This window comes from Prunus mume, linkage group LG8 (assembly GCF_029339155.1).
Source record: "Prunus mume cultivar Tortuosa linkage group LG8, ASM2933915v1, whole genome shotgun sequence".
Classification (NCBI taxonomy): domain Eukaryota; kingdom Viridiplantae; phylum Streptophyta; class Magnoliopsida; order Rosales; family Rosaceae; genus Prunus; species Prunus mume.
In genome coordinates, this window is record NC_142705.1 from 9,096,132 (window position 1) to 9,120,400 (window position 24,269).

General features: G+C 37.1%; 3 protein-coding genes and 1 non-coding gene across 5 annotated transcripts; 3 read left to right on the plus strand and 1 right to left on the minus strand.

Annotated features, from left to right (window-relative positions):
• Positions 1–5,608: 5,608 nt before the first annotated feature.
• LOC107881739 (uncharacterized) lies at positions 5,609–10,208 on the plus strand. Its single transcript, XM_089043082.1, has 11 exons — positions 5,609–5,673; positions 5,749–5,888; positions 5,959–6,160; positions 6,248–7,584; positions 7,792–7,898; positions 8,123–8,421; positions 8,572–8,824; positions 9,022–9,076; positions 9,202–9,261; positions 9,413–9,617; positions 9,704–10,208. The coding sequence occupies exons 2-4, from the start codon at positions 5,764–5,766 to the stop codon at positions 6,554–6,556; spliced, it is 636 nt and encodes a 211-aa protein (XP_088899208.1). The 5' UTR covers positions 5,609–5,673; positions 5,749–5,763; the 3' UTR covers positions 6,557–7,584; positions 7,792–7,898; positions 8,123–8,421; positions 8,572–8,824; positions 9,022–9,076; positions 9,202–9,261; positions 9,413–9,617; positions 9,704–10,208.
• Positions 10,209–10,919: 711 nt separating this feature from the next.
• LOC103339821 (zinc finger protein) lies at positions 10,920–14,605 on the minus strand. 2 transcript variants are annotated; one of them, XM_016796131.2, is made up of 5 exons: positions 14,367–14,605; positions 13,060–13,240; positions 12,473–12,560; positions 11,315–11,381; positions 10,920–11,232 (listed from the first exon to the last, which is right to left on the minus strand). In XM_016796131.2, exons 2-5 carry the CDS (start codon positions 13,166–13,168, stop codon positions 11,179–11,181), a joined length of 318 nt encoding a protein of 105 aa, XP_016651617.1. In that variant the 5' UTR covers positions 13,169–13,240; positions 14,367–14,605; the 3' UTR covers positions 10,920–11,178. The 2 variants fall into 2 exon arrangements, with proteins under 2 accessions (XP_016651617.1, XP_008241394.1); XM_008243172.2 differs by having other exon boundaries at positions 13,060–13,204; positions 14,367–14,602.
• Positions 14,606–19,782: 5,177 nt separating this feature from the next.
• On the plus strand, positions 19,783–20,927 carry XTH32 (xyloglucan endotransglucosylase/hydrolase 32). Its single transcript, XM_089042991.1, has 3 exons — positions 19,783–20,261; positions 20,382–20,482; positions 20,600–20,927. The coding sequence occupies exons 1-3, from the start codon at positions 19,862–19,864 to the stop codon at positions 20,819–20,821; spliced, it is 723 nt and encodes a 240-aa protein (XP_088899117.1). The 5' UTR covers positions 19,783–19,861; the 3' UTR covers positions 20,822–20,927.
• Positions 20,928–23,809: 2,882 nt separating this feature from the next.
• TRNAY-GUA (transfer RNA tyrosine (anticodon GUA)) lies at positions 23,810–23,900 on the plus strand. The gene is given in 2 exon segments: positions 23,810–23,846; positions 23,865–23,900. It is a non-coding gene; the product is annotated as a tRNA-Tyr (tRNA).
• The last annotated feature ends 369 nt before the right edge of the window (positions 23,901–24,269 follow it).

A 24,269-nucleotide genomic window follows, 5' to 3' on the forward strand; every position in this document is an offset into this window, starting at 1 on the left:
TTTCTTACTTCCTCCCTAAATTTTATCTAAGAAGATGGTTTTGAGAGTCCATTGTGGATGCTCTTAAACACAAAGAAATGCACCCACAAACACTTCTCAACTCTGATATTATGGTTGTCGGAGCCGAAGTCGAACTAGTGCAAGAAGAAGACACCACGATCTTAATCCCCGCTTCCACTTCTAATAAGGAGGCTTACTTGTTATGCTTCTCCTCCGCCCTCCAAAGGCATGGTGGATGACGGATCTTCTCAGCTTTCCAAATATACAAGTCAATTGTTGGGATGGTGGGGGATCGTTGGCGGAGGTTTCATTCTGGATCTCCTTCGCCCTCCAGGGGGATGATGGATGACCGACGTTGGATTGTGGATGACCAATGTCGGAGGCTTTCCTATGGTGGTTTCTTTGTAGGATCTTCTCCGCTCTCTAGATCTTGGATGACATCAGCCTTGGATTTACCATTGGGCCAGTCTCCATTGCGCTTAAGACTGGCTGGGCTTGTGCCTGCCTATTTTTATTATTTATTACTTTTCTCTCTTTGTTTCGATTATAAGATTTTACACCCTCCTCGCTTTTACTGATCATAATAAAAAATCTTACTCTTTGAGCTCTCATCAGGTAAGTTTCTCTCTCTCTCTCTCTCTCTCTCTATTACTTTTCTCTCTTTGTTTCGATTATAAGATTTCACCCCTCGGAGCGTGTAAAAGTGATCATCATTTGTAACCAACGATGCTTTGAGGAGGACACTGCCAGATAAAATGAAGCACCAATTGGCCTCCTCTCTATCAAGAACATGAATGCCCAATCTTCCAATTCCTATGAGAATAGGAACTAACAGTAACGCACCAAAAAACTTAACACGCCATCTGGTTGACTATGTGAAAAAATAATCTAGAAGAGAATGTCCGACAAGATCTAAAAAAAGTCCAGTAACAGGTGCTCCATAGTAAAAGCAAATCAGTTTCAAGACAACAATAAGTACTTTATTTTTAGGAACTAAGTCCCCAAAACCAACGGAGGTTAGCATGATAACGGCAAAATAGGCCCCATCTATAAGGTCTCTATTCTCTCTGGTTGTGTTTGAAGTCGTATTGTGGTCACTATTACTGCATTTTAATTGTTTTTACAAGCCGAAGATATCTGACCACAATACGACTTCAAAGACAACCAAGGAGAATAAAGGCCTTATAGACGAGGCCTAATTTGCCATTATCACACTAACCTCCATTGGTTTTGGGGACTTAGTTCCTAAAAATAAAGTACTTGCTGTTGTCTTGATACTGCTCTGCTTTTACTATGGAGCTCCTGTTACTCGGACCTTTTTTAAATCTTGTCGGACATTCTCTTCTAAATTATTTTTTTCACACAGAGGCAACCGGATGGCGTGTTAAGTTTTTTGGTGCGTTATTGTTAGTTCCTATTCTCATAGGAATTGGAGATTGGGCATTCATGTTCTTGATAGAGAGGAAGGCCAATTGGTGCTTCATTTATCTAGCGATGTCCTCCTCAGCACCGTTTATTACGATGATGATCACTTTTACACGTTCAAGGAAGGTTGTTGACAAGACCTGCTCCGAATCCTGTGAAAGTTTCGACATCATTCTGATGTTGGGCTCACTTACTAAAGACCAAGACTTTCTATCGAAAATTCAACAGTCTCCTCGCTAAATTGATCTTTTCCCAAAATTTCAACCTGTTAAAAAAAAACACAATTTAATATCACCAACCAATAGCATGCACAAGGTAAATTCATGTAGCTTACAAAGATGGCCTTCAGCCTCACAACCATACCCTAGTACGGGTAATGACAGAGAATTTCTAAAAACTCATACTAGGATTGAACATCTATTCCAATGGGTTTCGGACTCAACAAGACTACAAACGTCTTTTAACCACAACTATTCAGTAATACTGAAATATAACCAATCATTTAATCCCACCTCGGCTAGGCTTCGGGCTCCCCGACAAAATCCAAACCAAGCTCAATTAAACTATTAAATAGGATATAACCTTAGTGAACAAAGTAAAGTTAAAAAAAATATACTTGATCTTATGGCTGCACCTAGGTAAGGCCCCAGACTACCTACGTGTCTTTACTAAGAGGTCAAGCCACACGTAGTTCTACAATCCACAATCATGAACCAGATAATATACAATTATTTTTAGTAATACCAAGAAGTTAATTCTTTTAAACATTAACCTTTTCCCTTTTAATAAAATCACAATATGCTAAGCACAATTCTTTAAACATTGCTCCAATTTCTCGATATAATAATATAATCCTTTGTCCTTTCCTCGTTACTTTACTACACGTCGGAGAATCCAACGCCACGCATAGTAAAGTAATAGTGATCACAATGTTCGGATCCTTTACCACAAGCCAGAATAATCCAATGCCACGTGTGGTATAATAACTAGTATATAAGTGAGCACACACGCTGAAACGACCTGACCCTAATTCCACTTTGAAATCCGGGTGAAACATCTAAAAGCCCGACACATGGTGGCTAGGGTCAAAATGACCAAAATGCCCTAAGTAAAAGCGAGAAACTCGGGGCCCTAACTCGTGGCTGCGCCCTTAAGCTGTAGGCTGCCTAAGTACCCATCCTGAGGATCAAGCTACACGTAGTTCTTTCCTTTGTTCCTGATTTATAACTGGTTTGTTTATTTGTGAAACTCGTTCTAGGGTTGACATTTCTGGAGTAACCAGGACTCTGTTTTACGATCCGTCAAATACTATACTATCCTGGAATAATCTAGATCAACATACTTAAAATTGACTGCGATCCAACGGTTCAAACGTATTGAACCCGAAAATCACACACTAGGCGAGATCCGTTCGGAGTTCAAACGTTATCCGAATTAAGATCCGCGAAATCCTACACGCTCGTGGGGACTAGGAGATTATTCTAGAACTGACTGTGGTCCCAACCCTGCTGCTCACACGCCGCCACGCGCGGCAGCGCGTGGTTCCTAAAGCGATAACGCTTCATTGGAAAAACTCCGAATCACGGCTCAAGACTCCTATCCTAAGTATAACACCCCATTTGGAGCCACTTTTGTTCTTGGACCTACCCCAAAAATTGGCCGGAAGTGGTCGGAACAGTGACCCGAAAACCTGCTAAAACCTAGCTCGTAAATCGAGCTATCTACGCTGAAAATTTCTGAAATCCTATCAAACCAGCAGCTAGAGCATGAAAAATAGCTAGAAATCCATACCTCACTCGTCCGATTTGGTGGCCGAAGCGACAGAGAACGAAAGCCGGAAGTTTTGTCAAAAATGCTGTACAGACCGCCTGTTCGCGGCTGTTTCCGGCGACTATGGCGGCGGATTGAGGCGGGAAGGGCTGGGGTTGGAAGAGGGAAGTTTGGTGGTTCGTTTGGCACTGGTCTTGCCTGAATCGGAGGTCGGGGCTGAGAGAAAACAGCTCCCAAAGTCGGCTGGTCATCCCCGAAAACCAGAAAATCTGGGTTTATAAACTTTATATAAACTGAAGATTGAAATATTTATGGTTATGCCACTGAACTTCTTTTGATCGTAACTCCTTCGTTACAACTCCGATTTTAGTCCACTACGTGTCTGCGGACTCATTTCGTCGCGCTCTACGCAACGGTACAACTAAAATTCCCAAATTCCTTCCTGGTCAAAAAGTTAACTTTTAAACTAATAAAATATTCTTGGGGTATTTTAGTCTTTTTCTCAAATAAATTAATAATTAAATATTAATTTTGGGTTTGGGTTATTACACACGCCAAAAGATCCAACATCACGTGTGGCCCAACCAAACCATATTCCATGTGTGCAGACTGCTATATCACACACCGGATAATCCAACGCCACGTGTGATAAGCTAATAACATAACCATATATGCCCACACCCCAGATAATCCAACGCCACGTGTGGGCACCAAAATCAAGGGAGGGTACTTAACATGATATAATCTCATATTCACATAGCCAAACAATAAAGTACCCCAACTCATATATATCTGTTGCTCAATCATTTATTCATAGAGCGAATAACAATTCCTCAATGCATATAATCCACATTCAAATTAAATATAAGTCTCATTAACCGAAATGCCTATTCCCAAGCCCAAGTAAACCATTTCAATTTTTATTAACATTCAAGATATTACTCAAATACTTAGGAACAAACAATCTCTGAAAATCCCCCATGACAAGATAATAAAATCTAAAACTCATTATGTAAGAAATTCCATGTTAGAAGCATGAAGTGCACTTAAAAACAAGCATCCATTTATTTACTAATGATCATAACCAAGGCCCAAGACTCGTTTTCATAACCCATCAATTAAGTATCTCATATTCATCCATTCTACAACTTCAATTATCAAACTCAAAATCTAAGAATTTCATAGATATTATAAAATCATCTCAAAAATCACAACATAGTCAAAATCACTCAAATAACGGTCAAGACAAGTTAACAAGGTCGTTCTAGTACTCCTCGAAGGGGTGAAACCACCTCGGAGGACCCATGGTTAACCGAGGGGTCAAACTACCCAAACTTGGTCAACCGGGCCCAAGACCTCTGTTTTACGATCCGAAAGTTCCTATAGGTTCTACAAAGTTTAGGATGCACGTCCTGCAAGTTTGGTTCGGATCGGACGACCGGATCGCTCGCATTTGAACGATCGAACGGTTATCGTCTAACATAAACTTTAAGCTATTGAATCGGGACATTCGGGGCTCCAATTCATGATCTGCGAATTTCTACACGATCCTAGAAATGCCTAAATCAACATATACTAAATTGGAGTCGATCCAACGGCCCGAACATATTGAACCCAGATAATGCCTAATATGCGATATCTGATCGACGATCAAACGGTAATCAAATTCATATCCGAGCATACCTCGTGCTCGGGACAACATGAGAATGATTTTAGGACTCAAGGACCGGCCAAAAAGTAGTCCACGCGCCACCCCACGCGTGTCCTTATTAATTTTCAGCGATTGAAAAAACTCCAAACCGCCGGCCAAGACTTACACTATAAGATCAGCACATTGAGTGGAGCAACTTTTATTCTTGGACCTATCCTGAAATGTCGACGTGAAGTGGCCGGAATCGGAGGCAGAAACCGGCCAAAACTTTAATCGCTCAAATTCGTTTCAAAACGCAGAAATTAATTCTAAACAACCCAACCAGAAGCTAGATCACATTGAGAGGATGAGAAAACATACCAAGTTCGAAGAATTTGGTTGCCGGAATCACCCGAAGAAATCTGTTTGGATGAACGATGTGAGAGGAGGAAGGGTGGCTGTTTCGCAGGAGAGAAGAAGAGAAATCTTATTTTAATTACACCAACTTCGAAATATTTATGGTTTTGCCACTAGACTTCCTTAGATTATAACTTTTTCGTTACAACTCTGATTTGAGTTCACTACGTGTCTACAGACTCATCTCGGCACAAACTACGTAATGGTACCCGTCACTGCCCCAAAATCCTTCCGAATTAAAAAGTTACCAAATTACCCCTACTCCGAGAGCAAAATTGAAATTTCATATTTTATGAAATTAATTAAATTTACGAATAAATATAATTTGGGTTGGGATGTTACAGTTGTTCACCGTAGTCTGGCTATTTTTGGGCATTACCATTGCCTTTAAATCAATTTCCTTGCTTTTTTTCAGAATTCAACGTTTGAAGGTAATAGTTTTGGTGTAAATTCTTTGTTTTGTTTCAATTTTGGTTAGTTATGCTTATATCTTAGTGTGTGTGCAGGAACGAATTTTGTCAATGGTCTTATCAATGCTGGATAAATCGGGTTGGGCTGCCCCCACCGCCCGCACAGTAGTTGCTCACCCTCAACACTACAACAGGCCTGGAACTCAACCGATACATAACGGGTCCAACAGCTCAAGGTCAGTTCAAGAATTTTTTTGTTTTGTTTCAATTTTGGTTTGTTATGCTTATATCTTAGTGTGTGTGCAGGTTCAATAACTTCCCTGTGATGTGGAATGAATTTTGTCAGTGGTCTTATCAATGCTGGATAAATCGGGTTGGGTCACCCCGACCGCCAGCACAACAGCTGCTCACCCTCAACACTACAACAGGCCTAGAAGCTCAACCGATACAGAACCGGTCCAATAGCTCAGTGTCAGTTCCAGAAATTCTTTGTTTTGTTTCAATTTTGGTTAGTTATGCTTATATCTTTTTGTGTGTGTGTGCGCGCGCGCGCATGTTCAATAACTTCCCTGTGATGTGGAACGAATTTTGTCAGTGGTCTTATCAATGCTGGATAAATCGTGTTGGGTTGCCCCGACCGCCCGCACAACGGCTGCTCACCTTGAACACTATAACAGACCTGGAAGCTCAATCGATACAGAACGGGCCCAACAGCTCAGGGTCAGTTCTAGAAGCAACCTCCAATCAGCAGCTACCAAACAAGGCCATCAGCCCCTTAGATCAGCAAGTCCTTCCACCACAAATCAGCCGGATAAGCCCCCTCCCCACAGAACAACAGCCCCCACATCAGAAGAAACACAAGAACAGAATGGGTCCAACAGCTCAAGCTCAGTTCCAAAAGTAACCTCCACTCAGCTGCCACCGAACAATGCCATCAGTGCCTCAAAACAGCAAGAGCCCCTGCATTGCTGCAGTAGTGCTAGCAGCCGCAGAAGGTCCTTCACCACAGAACAGCTGGAGAAGTCCCCTCCCTACAGAACAGCAACCCCCAGTTCAGAAGCAACGGCTAGCAGCAGCTCAGGGTCAGTTTCAGGAGCACTGGCTAGCAGCAGCTCACCGGCTAGCAGCAGCAGCAGCAGTGCTGGCAATGAATGTGTGGTACTTGCAAGCTGTGCATGCGGCATGTGTAGTCCTTTTGAAGAATTGTGAAGCGAACTGAAGTGCTAAAAACATGTGATACACTTTAGTTGTATTTCTTTAGTGTAAGTATAGACTCGCACAGATACTGAAAATGAAGTCATGTGGTCTCATGGCTTGAATTTTAGTATAATGCAAATTTACATCTTGCTAACAGTAGGTTGTCTCTTGAATTGATTCTTTCTTTTTTATCATCCCAGGGAATTTTGTTTTCTATATATGAGTGAGTAATGCTGTCCAAAGCATGGCATCGTTGAATTCATAAACACAGAGATCCTGGCCATTAGTTTTCGATTAATTACAAGACTCTTCCATGTGCCTGTTTTTACGTAAAGTTTGTAACAAGTGTTTATTTGGAAGTTGTAATTTTTACCGTTTCAATCTCTCTCTCTCTCTCTCTCTCTCTCTCTCCATAGCAGTAAAACGGTTACTAAGCTAATTTTACTCAATTATTTTCCCTATACATGTTCACTGTCTTTGTCCTATTCTTTTCAGCTTTTAAATGTTGGTGTCAGGCTGTCTGGCAATATAGTCTTGATATCACCTCTGGATGGTGACCTCATGTGTGATCAAGTTTTTGTTGTTCGTAGTATTACATTTTCTTCAGTCCTGGTTCCTTATTTTTCGTGTGCTCGTTTCATATTTTATATCTAAATAACTAAAAACTGCACGTCATTTCTGAATTCTGTTTTTGAGCTTTTGTTGAGAGTTTGGGCGGCTTCACAGGATCTAAAGGTTTGAAAAGTATTTTTGCTCTATTTCTTATTGTAATATCTCACTATTTTCCATTGCAATTCTGTTTTGTTTATCTCCATTGCTATTTATTTTCTTTGGTTCTCTGGATCTATGGCATGCTTTTTTCGTTCTTTTCTCTTTTTGATAAGAGAACCCATTGCATCATTTTATTGACATGATCTGGTTTTGATTAAACTCTTTTTTTAGTGGGTTCACATATCTTCTGTAGAAGCATTAGGTCAGATGGTTGGCCTTATTACCCGGAAACAATTGAAGGCGGCTTTACCCAGACTTGTCCCTACAATATTGGAATTGTAAGACTGATTTATCATACATTACTTCTTCGTCCTGGCTGTATATGTCTATGATTCTGCAGTATACATATATGTTTTATGTACAAGTCTTTGTTAAAATAGTTTCTTTCTGGTAGTGTGCTTATATATTTTCAAGGACAAACATGGATACACACATCCTCACTAATTTCACATCCATACACATCAATAAGGGTCTTACCTTTTTTCTTTTTCCTGTCAATCAGGTATAAAAGAGATCAAGTTATTGCCTTTTTGGCAACATGCAGTCTTCACAATCTCTTACATGCTTCGGTACTGTCAGAAAGTGGTCCTGCCTTTTGCTTCATGGTCTCTGTCCACATAGGTTTCTGTGGTTTTGTGCTGATGTCGATGGCTAACAGTTTCAGTAGTCAATAATTATGTTACTTCTTTTCAATGTTTGAGTTCTTCTTTTTCTTGTGGGTAGACATATAATGAAGTTCAACGTTGCTTCCTGACAGTTGGTTTGGTATTCCCTGAGGATTTATTTGTGTTCCTTATTAATGTGAGTATCATTTTCTTCCCCAAGTGTTTATTCTTATTGCTAAGGATTTATCTAACGTACAAATGAAGTTGGTGTTCTTTTTCCGTATTAGTTTTCAAAGAATAACTAAAATTTGGTGGTGTCTTTTGTTTTGTGCATGTCTGATACCAGAAATGCAGATTGAAGGAACAACCTTTGACGTTTGGTCCGCTATGCGTTTCTAAAACATCTATTGCCAAGGTTTCTTTACCTTATGTTGCTTTGTCAGTGACCTATATTTTGATTCTCTTACATGATCTGACATCCTTATGATTTTATTTGGAGGCTATCTGAAGCTTGGCACAGTAAACGGCATAATCTTGTTGAAGCTGTACAATTCTTGCTAGATGAGAGAGATTTAGGTGCCCGAAAGGTGCTTTCAGAGGTATGTCGTATGAATTGATTGTTGTAAGCCCCAAGGCACTTTTTTGGTTTTTCTTTTCTGCAAGACTTTCAGTAAAACACTTATGTCATTCCTGTCTCCTAATTTCAGATTGCTTTGCTTTGGTGTAGTTGATTGTCGTTATGGCTTCACATTGTTAATTTTGACAGTAAACATATCATAATCATATTCCTTTTTAGCGTGTTTTTAGGCCTGGCAATGAGCTGTTCTTAAGCTTTTGTCTTAAATTAGAAGGTTTGGAGGAATTTCACTTTATTATTTATGCTATTTCTTTTCGAAAAATAAATAAATGATATTGGTAATGCTCTGGCGACCATTCACCTTATATTGGAATAGTCTGTTCATATATTGCCTTGCAGGTTCTTTGCTATCTGGCACCTCTCTTTCCAAAAAATATCAACTTGTTTTGGCAAGATGAGGTATATCATCATCATCATGCAGCTAAAAAATTACGTCTTTGATTTACATTTGGAAGGTTTTATGTTTGAATTGATGTACTGTCATGTTCTCATAAACGTCATTGTGTTAAAAGGTGGTAATTACGTTACCCTTGTGACAAAATCTTTTCAGAAAGAGACGAAAAAGTAGTATCTGATGATGATCCGATTTTTCTTCTGTTCTCTCATCATATCTTTCATGTGAAACCATGGGTGGACAAATGTAAAACTACGGAAATCTTTTGGTTCTTCCATATTCCCAGGATGTTTCTATAGATCCATCTGAGGTTTTCAACAGAATTATTTCCTCTGTGTGCATATTACTGACAAAGAACGAGGTCATTGCTTTTTTGATGAATTATGTATTTAGAATTTGAAACCAATAGTCCAACAACTTCATCTTATTCTCGAGGAATCCTTGCAGCTTGTAGCTACTCTGCATGGTTGCACATCAGCTATATGTGATAAGATCAAGCAATCAGTTGAAGGGGCCATTCAAGCTGTAATTGAGTTTGTCACAAGAAGAGGGAATGAACTGAGTCTGAGGGAATGAACTAAGATCAAGCAATCCTTACTTCATGCAATGGGTGTCTTCGATGAAATTTTATTGTAATTTGTAATGGGGATAGCAAAACAATGTTATCTCCAGTCGGTCAATAATGTAATGACACGTGGAAAAATTATCCTACATGTCATTGCTTTATTGGTCGAAAATTGCAAAAGTGAAATCCCGTTGCATGAAAGTCTCTTGTTAAAGACACCCTAGCCAACCTAGTTATGTGCCATGGTTATGGAAGGAAAAAGAAAGGAGAAGGAAAATGCTAGAAAATGAAAATTTGATTGCCCTCCTAATTGTATTTGTTTTGGTTCTATGAAGATCTTATGATTAATTGTTTAAAAGGTAAAGCAATAATTTTTCTTGATTGGAATGGAATTGAGTAGAAAGATTTTGGATATGCAAATAAAAACTAAAAAGATAACAGACAAATATATTTGTGGCATTGAGACTTGTGGTTTTCTTGAAAGGCCTCTCAGAAGTCAGAACCACTGCATTTCAAGACTCCCAAATGGCATCAAGCATCATGATCAAAATATATTGCAACTTTTTAAGTTTATGTTGGATATTAATTTTTAAGGGCATTTGTGTTTAGGTAAGTTTTTTGTTATATTTAAAAGATTTTATAAAAATTGAAATTTTTGAAAGTAATGGAGTAAATTTTAACTATTTTTTTAAATAAAAACTCACGCGTAAGCTGGAGTTTGATCCACTTGAATGTACACATTTATCATAATAAACGAGATCTCAAGGACTTCCACAAATATATTCCTGGCTGGGCCTAAATATTTGAAAACGGAATTTGTAATGTCATATCGATACCATATGAGCTCTTGAACACATTTTCTTGTAAGCTGGTTTCATAAGAAGATCTGCACGTGGACCATAACATTTGGAATGAGATGGATTCAACGACCTATACCAGCAGTAGGAATTGAACCCCAAAACCCGAAACCTTGTATTAACATAAGGGGCGGAAGGGACGAGAACTGGCGGTGGTAGCACAGGACATCAATTATAATCACACTACACTTCAAGTCCACAACTTTCATATATTATTGCAGTAAGAAGAGTAGTCAAAAGGTAAAAAGTTAAATGATCCAATCCAATATCGAAAGTGAAATACAGAATTTGATTAGTTGATTACGCAAATTCTTCGCTGTCATTACGAAATATGCTAAGATTGATGGATCTCTACATGTAATCTATATCTCAACTGCAAAGACTACGGTTTAAGCAATCAGGAACGAGAAAACCAACTCTACCTTGAATGACAAATTTTAAGCACAAACAAAATTATGCAAAATTCTTACTGTGCAGAAAGAGCACAGGATATCCATCACTTAGTCATAAAGGCCTTCTTCATGCCAGATGTCAACTAAAAAATCCACCATCTCCTGCATAACCCACCAATTTAAATTGTTCACATCAACACCATCTAAAAAAGGAAAGAGAAGGAAACTAATCAGGGAAACTTACAGCTAAAGGTATGGACTCCTGAAAAGGTTCAGTAGATAAAAGAAGATCCTCATACGTTGTGGTCCAGCTGAAAAAGAAGATCCCTTCATTACTTTCCTCTGGAACAGGAACTAAAAATTTGCACACCCACTACAAGAGGGATATCACAGAAGCACACATAGCCAATAAATTGCTAGCAACCACCAACTGCAACTCTAGGAGCATATGATTCTTTCACTTACATTGCAAATTCATTTATTTCAGATATTAGCATACAAGTGAATTGTCTTCAGTTTTTTTTTTTTTTTTTATAAAAAATATATCATTTTTGCTTCTTCATGAGCACAAATATTGTCAAGTAGAGATGCTAATTTAATCTCCTCAAGATCCATCCTTTACATAAAATCATGTCAAAAAAAAATGCATACTGCAACTCCCATGCCAGATTTGGAATTCAATTGTAGAACAGCTTACGAAAATAAATAAAAAAAGTTAACAGCAAGACAAAAATAGGCTTCAAATGAGACCATGGTAGTCAACACTTCAAAACATTAGTGATAGGGAAGTCCCCTACCAGTGGCCTTCTCTTATTTAAAATCAAAGGTGGTACCATGTGTGGGCACCCCTGGGCTGTAGCCCAGTGCAAAGTTTGGCACAAAACTTTTTTACCTCAATAAATTCATATTTTTTTCACATTTAAGCCTTCCCCTATTTAGCCCATATAAAACATAGTTCACCCATTTATAAGCAAAAAAAGCCCAAAATGCAGCTTTAAAACTACAGACTTATTTTCTTGGTTACTTCAGACCACAAACTTAGTTGTGTAAATATATATTGTACTAGTTTTTGGTTCCACAAAAACTCGGCTAATATTTTTTATGTCAATGGTAGCCTACCCCTCCAAAAATCCTGGTTCCACCATTGTTTAGAGGATTCCCAGGTCAACACACAGAGACACAAATGTAGATGACTGCTTCACTTTTCCCCTAGATTATTGGCTAATAACTTATTACGCTTCACTTTTCCCCTAGATTATTGGCTAATAACTTATTACTCACCTGGACTCCAAATAAACAAGGAGTACTTTTTGGTAGAGCTAGTGAACAAGTGACCAGAAGAAGTGATGCAGCCTATTAGTATCTAGACCATCTGTGTGACAGTAAGTGTACAAAAATGTACCTCATAATTGGTTCTCTTGGCGCTCTTCTCGATTTCTGAGACTCATCACCAACCCATTCTCTTCTCCTCTCATGCCAAGCTATCTCAGCTGCACCGTAAGGTCATCCATGTTATTGATAGAATAAGATACTACTTCACAAGATTCTTATCATCCAAGGGGAGAAAGAAAGAAAAACAAGTCATAGAGTACCCAAAAGTAGATTAGATAACTTTCAAGCAGCAGTCAGTGTCTGAATCTCGATGATATTAATAATTTACTGAATAAAATTCTTCAACTAATTGATATAATGACTTCTTTCAAGTGTGGAGGAAAGATATTACCTTTCATGCTTCTAAAATGTCATATATCATGCACCACATTAATAACACCAATTGAAACATCCACTCTTATTTCACACCACAATTCAGAGAAAGACTTGGGAAAAAAGAAAGAGTTCTGTTATAAGGTTTGGCCACACTTATACCAACCTGTACCGACACTAGACTCATTATTGGCCAGGAAATTAAATTTGGTTTTCGTAATTAAAAAAAAAAAACAGCTCCTTTTATTTTTCTGGCTGGGGTTGATTCTGGTGAAAGAGGCATACCGTGATTAATAAAGACTTCTTTCTCAGTACGCTTCTCCCTACCAACAATATTTGAAGCATCTGAAGGTTGCTTTTCTTGGAAATTAGAATTGCTACCATTAGTTTCCATTCTCCCTAGACTGAACAACCATAGCCTTCTAAACCACTGCTCCAAAAAAGAAAGTAAAGATGGAGAAGTAATCTCCAGCGAGAAACATCATCAGCTTCACAAGAGTAAAGAGAAAGAAGGAAAAGAAAAAAAGAAAGGAAGCAACCCATGAAATCAGATGAACTTTTAGCACATTATTTCAATCTTATCATATTCACTACAACATACAGAATTCATAGCTTCTACTGTTCTACATGTTGTATTGAAATTATGAATGCACAAACAGTACTCATGAAACCCTTATATCCGCTATATGAGTTGTCCAGCTAGGCCCCTTCTCCTTTTTTGTGTGATTCTGTTCTGAGACGTCAAGAGCATGTCCTTGGGCCCTCCCCTGTCCATATGACATTCACTCCCAACTGAAGCTTCTTTGCATTTTTTTTTTCAGAGTATATTACTCCCTAATAGTGGAGGCAACAGCCTTTAGAATTATAACATTATTGTTTACATACACAACTCAAAATTTATGCTTCATCAGAAGATGGATAAAGAAATTTAACCCTTCCCCCAGAATCCAAAATTTAAAATCCACACCAAAAATTGGGATTTTGCAACAGGTTTTAACTTTTAACCACCGCAAATTCAGACATTAGCTGGTCATGGCAGAGATGGATGGACCGAGACAGTAGCTAGCTTAATATGTCTCTCTTCTCGCATCTTGGACTCAGCAGCTATTACGTTATCTAATTTGCTATCATCACGCACAACATTCAACAGTGCATGTTTCACAATTTTTAACTCATTCCAAGAATCCCCATTCCTTTACAATTACCAAACATTTTCTTTATGTCTAAAAGAGTCCATTTTTTAAACCAATCTAATGTATTGTAGCCCACAGTAACCCCATGTCTAGCATTCAAGATTTCTAAAATAAATTGCAACACTTCAAGCAATCTAATCACCTCACAGTCATTCAAATTCACAATCACATTCATCAGTTTGCTTAATCACATACTACCCCAATCCTAACTAAGGCATAAACCAGAAAACCAACTTCAACCAAAGACTCTTAACATGATTAAAAATGCATTTTTAAAGATTTCAAGCTAAGTACTTTCAAACAATCAAAGCTTCAAATAAGATAATATACAAATAAATAAACAAACCCACCAAAAAGAAACAGAACAAGATTAGGAGGTAGGTGGAGGGAAGGCCATACCTGGGCTTCTGGGACTATGAAGTCTGTGACTGTAGTTGGCGCAGTGTGAAGGGAAGCGTTTTGCGTTGGGGTTATGAGTAACAACCAAGAAAACGAGGGGCCTTAGAAGATTCAAGAGTCTGGTTGGTAAGACAACACAAAAACATATGATATGAATTCTTATGATAATTCCAAGGTGGAGACTTGGACTTGGAGAATATCAAATTATTTTTTTTTTCTCTCTTTCTTCTGGTAACGAAGTTGGTGTGGCTTGAAAACTTGGACTTGGACTTGGACTTGGGACTTGGATCTGGAGCATCCATTTCGAGACCCCAACTCATATTTAAGCGGACTTGATCCTGGACACGTGGATGAAAGAGAAACGCATCAGAGCAAAGCCATTCGATCGTGGTCGTGGAATTCACCAAGGCTTGGATTTGCAACGTTTAATGAATGCCGCGGCTTATGTTTGGTTTTTTTGGTCGGATAAAATGTCTTTTTCTTTTGCTTTTAGGAACGAAAAATACCTATCATGAATTATTCTTGTTTTTTTGCCCATCGTAATATATTACTATATAATAATTTAACAACAAAAAAAAGGTGATGGTATGACTGGGTGAAGTTGAGTAGAAATTATTTTTAAAGTTGGAAAAAAATATAAAAAAAGTCATTTTCTTTTCAATATCAAATAATATTAGGAAGCGGGGTTCGAATTTGCAATTTATTTTAACATTGTAAAGAAAATTACTAGACTAAGAGGTAGTAGGTGATCATATAAAAAGTTAAAAAGAGAACATTCTTGACAAAAATGTGTGATAAATGCAAAGGAGTCTAATTGAAGCACATTTCTTGCACAAATGTCTCTAAACAAGTACTGCATATTATACAAATTGTTGGAGATAAAAATTGGGCTTGAATGCTTTTCTCTCAGCTTTTGGGCTTTTATCTGTGAGGCTGATTTAGTCTAAATGGACCAAAGTCAAGCTCGGCCTTCACTGGTCATTGCTTCTCGTTTTATATTTTCTTCCTAACCAATCATCATATGTCAACCTGCTAAATTAGTAGGAAAAGAAATTGATAAAACAGTCGGGCTTAAGACAACCACTTATCACCTCAAATTTTGATTAATATGAAAATTTCTTATTTATTGTGAATAAATAAGATTCAGAGTAAGGGTCAATTTGGCATTGTTATGCTGTGAAAATAATCAATGTCGATTTTGTGAAATAAAACAATTTGCCGTTTGGTAAATTTTTTGTTAAAAGTGTTGTTAGTACTGATTTTTGCATAATTAGAAAATGATTCCAGCATAATCATTAAACCCAGTGCATCTTTGAAAGTGATTTCTGCATAATCAAAAAATGAAAGCACATCATTAGTTGTTTTCCCTTATAGTTTTCTCTCACATCAATTTTTAACAATAATTGATTTTCTCATAGTTTACTAAAACGGGCTAGGCTTCCCAAATTTTTTTAAAAATCACTTATTACCCCAAATAAATAACGTCAAATTGGCACTAAGTCCACACAAAAACAAATTAAACATTGTCACATCAATTAGGATTTTAAAGTTTATGTCTTTAATATTACCTTATTTTTCTCCGAAAATCGAAAGATGAAGTAACGTGTACATGGACCACATGTGGATACAAGAGGAACACATTGCGCTTATGTACTAGAAGTGTAGGGCTCATAATTTTTGTGTTAAAACACTTATTCCTTCTTGATAACAAGACAAGTATGATTATAAAAGAATAGAAAAGAAATTGAAGGGTTGAAAATTGGATACAATTTTTATATACTTATTTTATGGGTAGCCTAATTTGCACGCATCTTGTCCTTAGTGAACAATTTTTTTTTGGATAGCATAGGCTTGTAGCCCTTCCAAAGCTCACCGAAGTGTCGGTGGGGCAAAGTATAAATGCATGGCCGTCTCAAAATTTGGATTGTTTTGTTCATATATACCGTCTTCAATCAATTCAAAGCTTTATGGAAAGGTTCCTTGTCCTATATGCACGATGTATTTAGCATCTAATGACGTGATTATTATTAATTATTAATGTGTCCCATTTGTATTATCTCTGCTTTTAACCTTTCGATTTCATCAGTTCCACACACAATCTATAGCGGTTCTGGATTATTTTGCAGTATCCTTTTGCACTATCACCCTATAATTAATATTTGGTCTATTATTATTAGACCGACAAGCTTTTATTCGATAGCAACTTAATTATAACAACAAAGTCAAATAATAATGCCGTTATATATACATATGAATCGATCTGCGTCACTATAAATTTGATATAAATTTTCAACTATTACAATTATTCGATAGCAACTTAATTATAACAACAAAGTCAAATAATAACAGCGCTAGATATATATATATATATATATGTACGCGCGTATATCTTTTATTTTTATTTTTTGGGTTAAATATAACAGCAAAAGATATGACCGACTACTTATTTTTTTCTTTTTTGTTGTTGCAATTATTGTATTGTTGTTTGGGTCAGAATTGAAGCGTGGGCCATGCCTAACAAACCACATACTCAGAAGCTCTTAGTTTCGAAGTTACTATTTGTTCGAGTACTGCAATCTCTTACTTACTTGATCTTTAAGTTTCAGTTTTTTTTTTGGCATTGTTTTGACTTTTCTTTTTCTTTTTCCCGTTTTCGGTCTGGACATGCATACCATTGATTGCTATTCAAGCAAAGCACCCTTAGTATATAGACTAGGTGCCTACCACACAACGCAATCAATTGTATAGAAGTTAGATACAGTTGCAGGTTATGTCACTTGCATTTCTATTCCAATCCCGCACTGAAAAAATGACTGCTAAAACTTTGTCAAACGTCGACATATAATTTCATTTTAGCTATGCTTCGCGTGAAGAATTGCCAAAAAGGAAACTCATCATGTACATGATTGAATGTTCAGACAAAAAGCAGACTTGACAAATGATTCGGATATATAACGTCGACAACCTAAAATGGAGGATTTCTTGTTTGTTTTTGCGTGTGAAACACTATGTATATGGAAAGCAAGTAGAGCCCAGATTTTAAGATGGCATGATAAATCACGATCTAGTCTCCATGGATTGACTAATTAACTAAAATTCGTTTTTAATAGAGATATTGACGTGACCCGTGACCTATATTTCTGGAAAGGAAGAAGCATATGTACAATTTACCCGAAGCAAAGGTACGTGTGTACAGAATACAGATCATATACGTACGTCCAAGTTTCATGAGCTTCTTGATTTGTCGGTCAACTGGGCCCCACCTTAATCTTTGGCCGACAAAACAGTGCGAGCCTACAGGAGAGAGAGAGAGAGAGAGGCAGCACAAAATCAAACATGTATTAATCAGAAGAATGTGGTTTAAGTTAAATTGCAGCCTAAAATTCATGTTGTTTTATTGAAGTGTGCCTTTCAGCCCCGTCTGCTTGTCTTTGAAGTTTCAAATTTTGTGGCTGCCTGCTAAGATTTTGGGTCGTACATACCATTTTCTGGGGCCATCTAGACTTCAAGTTACATGTATATATTTGTGTAGAAGATTAAGATGCATGGTTGGTTTGTGTTGGGGTTGTATCTTCTGAGATGGTCCACAGAATCAAATGTTTGATTCTGAGAGAGAAGGGTTAGGGTTATTGTATTATCATGCAAGACAAGGAAAGATATGTGTAGGGTTTCGGTCAGCATCTTTGAAGGAAAATGGTACAGGAAGGATCGAGCTCCTTGGGGTATTTAAATGGTGGGTGGATCCCTAAGCTTACTGGTCAATCCAGCCATTAAAAGCTCCAACATTTCTGTCTAGGAAAGTAAATGAAAGCAGCCTTATAAATTATATTTCTGTCAAAATGTAAGAAATTATTCTATATGCTTGAATCCCTTTTAGCTACATATTAAATGACTCGAAACTAGTTTGCTTCACCTTATCAACTAATAATATTGTTGTCATCAGGCCTCCCCCCGTAATAAGGGATTCTAAACCACTATAATTTACAAGGAGGGAGATTCGAACTTGAGTGCAATGGAACTTAATGACCTAATTCAATAAACACTTTGCCTAAAGTGCATGTTTATTCCTCGGACGACTGACATTTAATTAAAGGACTGCATGCAGTTTTTTAAAGGTTAATGCAGTTTAACGTCCCTTCAGTCATTGCTAATTTCATGACTAAACAGATAGGCCGTCTAGACCAAATGTGTTGTATCAATCAAATTGTTACAAGGATCACCAAAAAAAGAGAATCAAATTACGCGTTTTGCAGAAGAATTGGTGTATGAAATTTAATTGGGCACGATATATGGCATCTGGACTATTTTGGTTTTAGGGGTTACAGTAAATTGGAAAAAAATTTCAACAAAATGATACAAAAAATTAGTAATAAAATAAAATAAAAACTAGATATGCATAGTAAATATCACACAGAGTGTGCCTTAGCCTCAATAATGTTATATCATTTGTGCAACTTTTATGGAAGAAATTTTGTTGTTTGGGCAATCAATCAACATATGAATAAAATATGAAGAACCGTACAGTAGCTCACTTCATGAGTCAAAATCGATCGATCTATTGCCTTGTAATCAAATCATGCATTGGTCCCATCTTGCATAGCCCCATGCCCCACTACATTGATGAACTTCACACGTTCAAATCCATCTCTGTATTCAGACCCCAAAAAATAATGGAAAAAAAAACTCATCGCTCTGCATTCATATATATTATCCCAAGCTGGCCGATAATGATCAGGATGCTTCTATCTGTGTCATATAATTTTTTTTTTTAAACTTATTAACTATATAACAAATTTCTTCTCTTCCCATCTTGATGATTATAGCTACTGTTGGCTTTGATTATGAAGAGGGGGAGAGAAGAATAAAATATTTTATTTTACTTCGATAATTTTTTTTTTAAAAAAGTAAATTGTTGAGAGTATATCCGCATCGAAAAAGTGAAGTCTTATCTTCCGATATATAAAATTTTGGGTAAAAAACACATAAGATTATGAATAAATTTTGTGTAAGATCTATTATTGGCACTAACAAACATTTGACACTACTCCACAGTCCACTGCATGGGAGCTGACACACTGGCAAGAGAAGGGGAAAGGTAAAAAGAAGACACAATATGGGTAATCCAACAAGGTTTGTTGAATCCTACAAAAAAAAACAAGGTTTGCTTTAAAGGCAGGGACAGAAATTGCATGTAGCTTTCCGATTTTTATCCCAAGTTCGTTCCTGTGGAATCACAAAACTACATATGCACAGCACAGAGAAAGGGAAAAGAAAAAAGGGCACATTTAAGAGACACCCATCTACCCATTCTGCATCACATCCTCTTTTCCTAGCTTTCCAACCTTGCAACCAAAGCAAACATGTTTCCTCATTAAGGGTAGGATAGAAAGTAGTTGTGTGAATTGGGATGAGAGAGAGAGAGAGAGAGAAGAAAAATCAAAGTATATATATATATATATATATAGTAAGTATGGTTTATATCATACAAAGTTTTGATGGTTAATTCTAGTAATAATGTTCTTATAATATATATAATATATGTATACATATCAAACTGCACTACCATATTCTTCCTATATATACACTCGGTCTTCAGCTACTCTCTCTCTCTCTCTCTCTCTCTCTCTCTGTGCCCTGCATTTATACAGAGCCAATTATTCCATCTTCACTATACATTTTCCTCATCTTCCCATTCATATTTCATGGCTCTCTTGCTCTTCCTCCTAATTCTTTTGGTCCCTGCAAGCAATGCTGATTGGCCACCATCACCTGGCTACTGGCCAAGTTCTAAATTCAGGTCTATGAGCTTTTATAAAGGGTTTAGAACTCTCTGGGGTCCTCAGCATCAAAGCTTAGACCAACATGCATTAACAATCTGGCTTGACAGGACCTCAGGTCTCCCTCACCTCACCTCACCCACTTTCTAGTTCACATATTTATGTTAATGCTTCCTTAATTACCAGTGCACCTGTTAATTAAAATTTCTTCATAATTGTCTCCATTTGATTGCAACAGGAAGTGGGTTCAAGTCAGTTCGTCCATTTAGGTCCGGCTACTTTGGTGCCTCCATTAAACTTCAAACTGGTTACACAGCAGGAGTTATAACAGCTTTCTATGTGAGAAATTAATGAACCCCACATTTTTAGCTTAATTATTTTCTCAAATTCTATGTATAATTGTGTCTGCTAAATGCCTTGATTAACTGATCAGTATTATATTTATTCTTCTTGCAGCTTTCAAACAGTGAAGCTCATCCGGGGTACCATGACGAAGTCGACATTGAGTTTCTGGGAACTACATTTGGGAAGCCTTACACTTTACAAACAAATGTTTACATCAGAGGAAGTGGGGATGGAAAAATCATTGGCAGAGAGATGAAGTTTCATTTGTGGTTTGATCCCACTAAGGCTTTTCATCACTATGCTATATTGTGGAGCCCAAAGGAGATCATGTAAGTTTTTTGTGATCATAGTTTTGTGCTGTGCTTGAAATCAAAGATTAACTTAGAACTTTTCATGTGAGTAATTATTTCTTACTTGCAAAAACTTTACAGGAAAGAAACCTATCCATCCATTGTCTACTGAGCTTTAATGATTGATTGATATTTTGATATGCTGGTATTTCTGCCATTTTCTATTTTTCAAAGTTGAGTAATAACCTGATCATGCCAAATAATTCTTTCTCTGAAATTAAGGAAAAAGCCAAGCGATATGACAGTGGCAATAATAAATTGAGAGAGAGAGAGAGAGAGAGAGAGAGAGAGAGAGAGTAAAGAGATGAGATTTGGAATGGTAAAAAGCCTATATATCCTCATTGAGTTGAGACCCTTTGTCAATGATGTGGAGTTTTAAGACCCCATACTCAAATATGATATGCAGCAAATGAAGGGATGCCATTTTGGAAAGAAAAAGCTGTCTCCATTATATTAGTCTCTATCTATTGATTGACAAAATAAAAAAACAGAGGGGAAAAAAAAAGATAATAAATCCAAATCTAATAGTACAAAGCTATTGGTTCCTCTTGCTGGCCACTGAGTCAATAATATAATATTTAATCTCTGTTTTGATTATATGCCATATCTATCTTGTTGTCAGGTTAATTGTCTTATAGTTAAAATTTATGCCACATTCATTATTGTTACAGATTTTTGGTGGATGACGTGCCCATAAGGAGGTACCCTAGGAAAAGTGTAGCAACCTTTCCCTTGAGGCCAATGTGGTTGTATGGCTCAATATGGGATGCCTCATCTTGGGCAACTGAAGATGGGAAATACAAAGCAGATTACAGATATCAACCATTTGTTGCAAAGTATACCAATTTCAAAGCCGGCGGTTGCAGCGCCTATTCCCCGGCCCGGTGCCACCCGGTATCTGCCTCCCGTTCCAGTCGGGCGGGCTGACGCAACAGCAGTACAGGGTCATGAGGTGGGTTCAAACCCACCATTTGGTATATGACTATTGCAAGGACTACAAGAGGGACCATTCCCTAACACCTGAGTGTTGGCACTAAAAGTGAAAGTGTCAAGCCATATGCTTCATATTGGAAAGTTCCCCTCAATTTTCACTTCATTTAAGTGCTTTTTTATGATGGTTTTTTGTTTAAAGAGGAAAAAGCTTGTGTGTGAGATTGCCAAGAGATGGGTCATTACTTTGCCAAAAACAGAATGCAAGGAAATATGAACATCCAAGGCTCCAAAAGAAGAAAGAAAATTTGTGTGCTCCATTTTTGTTATGCAACATTTGGTGTACATTGTATGTTTTCCATTTTTGTTTGATGGTGCATTTGGTGTACATTGGCAATTTACAAAAAAGAAGAAGGAAAAGGCCATGGATTCACGGCCCTGAGTCATGAACCCAAAGAATGGAGGATATGGGATTTGAGCAAGTGTATGTGCAGCCAAGCACTTGTCATTTTTAAATAATGCAAAATCATTTCTTTCTGTTTTTCTATTTTTCTGGTATTGTTTTCTGTCCCAGTGACTGCTACAGAAACTGGGGCACTTTATTATTGGTCATCTTCTCAACTCTGAAGCTCCAGCAGTGTGATTTAAATAAAAACAAACAGAGAGAAGGGCAAGCAGCAATAGTCAGTGAGCACATTTCCCAAGAACAATTTTCCAATTGTGTGGTGGATCAAGTATTCTCATATGAAGGCCAGTATAAATTGTTCTCAGAAAAAAAAAATGACAGAGAAAAAAAGAAAGAAAGAAAGAAAGAGGAAGGCCATTATAAGTCTTGTTGCATGTGAAGGCCACTTGAAATAATGGCAGAGAGTGAACAAGGATAACTGCAAATTAAAAACCAGGGGAATTCAGAGTCAGATGTAAAAAGCAGAAAGAGCATTGCAGCAGCAGCAGCATGCTGCATGTGGAATTGTCTTGCACCAGATGTGTCAGAGATTAGTTGTTTGATTTAATTTCCATGAAAATTGACATGATATGCTAACAAAAAATGACATGACCTGCATCTAAATTCTAAACCAACCAAAAATATGAAACCCTAGAATTGTTTTATCATCCAAATATTTATAAGCAGATTTTTTTTTCCCTTGAACATGACCTGCATCACACAGTTGTAAGTAAAACCAAAATGAAGGGAGCTCATATAATGCTTGGGAAACATGTTTCTTTCCTGCAATCAACACGACCTTTGAAAATGATTGAGATGATGTGAGCAACAATAATGCAGAAGGCATAAGAGGCCCAAAAGATGCCCGAAATGAAGTAGATGGTGGGAGCTTTTGAAGCTTTAATATGGTTGAAGCAAAGGTCCATATCCTCCTCTTCCCCTCAAGCCCTTCTTCTTTTGGCATCTTATGAACAATCTGATGATGAAAATATGTCTGGTTTGAGAGCAGCTGCAAAGATGATGTCCACCCAACACTATGATTCATAAAGCATATAATTCATTGTGATGAGTATTCTTGATTAAACTATTTTTTGCAACTTACAATTAAATTATTTTTTAGAAATATTATTGGGCACTGAAATTCCCATTTCACTCATTGATGTTAACAGAAAATTATTAACATTATTATTATTTATTCTTTTAACTATTATTAAAGAAACATTGGAAGACGTTTTCTGGGGTCCATGAGAAAGCATACAATATAAATAGTGGAGTTTTGTTGTTTTATGGGTTTGATGAGTTTTGTTGTTTTATGGGTTTGATGAGTTTTGTTTTTGCTATGATATTATTAAAAAATCACTATTCTTATCCCATCGTTTCTCATTGATATGGCATTTTCCATTCAGAAACGATGGGATTATTATTATTAATTTTTTTTTGGGATATGTCAGCAGCAACTTGAATTTTTGAAACACTTTTTTTTTTCTTCTTATTATAAATTTTTTCCCTTTTATACAAAATAGTTGTTTGTGCTCAATTTTAATAGGTGGCAGTTTGGATGGTGATAAATAAATTTCGCAGCATTTGTTTAACAAGCCGACCTTAGCTCAGTTGGTAGAGCGGAGGACTGTAGTTGGAGTATCCATCGGTTATCCTTAGGTCGCTGGTTCGAATCCGGCAGGTCGGAATTTGTTTTTTTTTTTTTTTTTTTCCGAATCCTGAGGGAGAAGGGAAAGGAGTGTGTACGGCAATTTTCTCTAAATAAAAAGCCCAGAATGTGGGACCTTTCAAATTTATTTGAGTTTTTCTTCCCCTCTATTTTCTGGTTGTGAATGCTTATTTTTTATTTTACCTTTTCCTCGAAGGGAAGGAATTATATTTAGATGAAGTTGGATATCGTTTGGACCAAAATTAGCATGGGCCAATTACTTAGTTATTTTGGCCAGTTATGTGGTTTGGATGATGAATATAATGAGACTTAGGTGAGAGGTTATTTGGAGTAACAAAATGTAAAGAAATCCTTAAATATTTTAAATGTTTTGACGATCGGATCAGT

What these genes read in the sequence shown, in the direction of transcription:
- LOC107881739 (XM_089043082.1), top strand. Translation starts at nt 5,764, where the DNA reads ATGGTCTTATCAATGCTGGATAAATCGGGTTGGGCTGCCCCCACCGCC. An exon ending in AACGGGTCCAACAGCTCAAG is followed by an intron (nt 5,889 to 5,958) that starts GTCAGTTCAAGA and finishes GTGTGTGTGCAG; the next exon opens with GTTCAATAACTTCCCTGTGA. An exon ending in TTTGTTTTGTTTCAATTTTG is followed by an intron (nt 6,161 to 6,247) that starts GTTAGTTATGCT and finishes GAATTTTGTCAG; the next exon opens with TGGTCTTATCAATGCTGGAT.
- LOC103339821 (XM_016796131.2), bottom strand. Translation starts at nt 13,168, where the DNA reads ATGGAAACTAATGGTAGCAATTCTAATTTCCAAGAAAAGCAACCTTCA. An exon ending in AGAAGTCTTTATTAATCACG is followed by an intron (nt 12,561 to 13,059) that starts GTATGCCTCTTT and finishes CTTACGGTGCAG; the next exon opens with CTGAGATAGCTTGGCATGAG. An exon ending in AGGAGTCCATACCTTTAGCT is followed by an intron (nt 11,233 to 11,314) that starts GTAAGTTTCCCT and finishes TGGGTTATGCAG; the next exon opens with GAGATGGTGGATTTTTTAGT.
- XTH32 (XM_089042991.1), top strand. Translation starts at nt 19,862, where the DNA reads ATGGTTAATTCTAGTAATAATGTTCTTATAATATATATAATATATGTA. An exon ending in CTGGCTTGACAGGACCTCAG is followed by an intron (nt 20,262 to 20,381) that starts GTCTCCCTCACC and finishes TGATTGCAACAG; the next exon opens with GAAGTGGGTTCAAGTCAGTT. An exon ending in GAGTTATAACAGCTTTCTAT is followed by an intron (nt 20,483 to 20,599) that starts GTGAGAAATTAA and finishes TTCTTCTTGCAG; the next exon opens with CTTTCAAACAGTGAAGCTCA.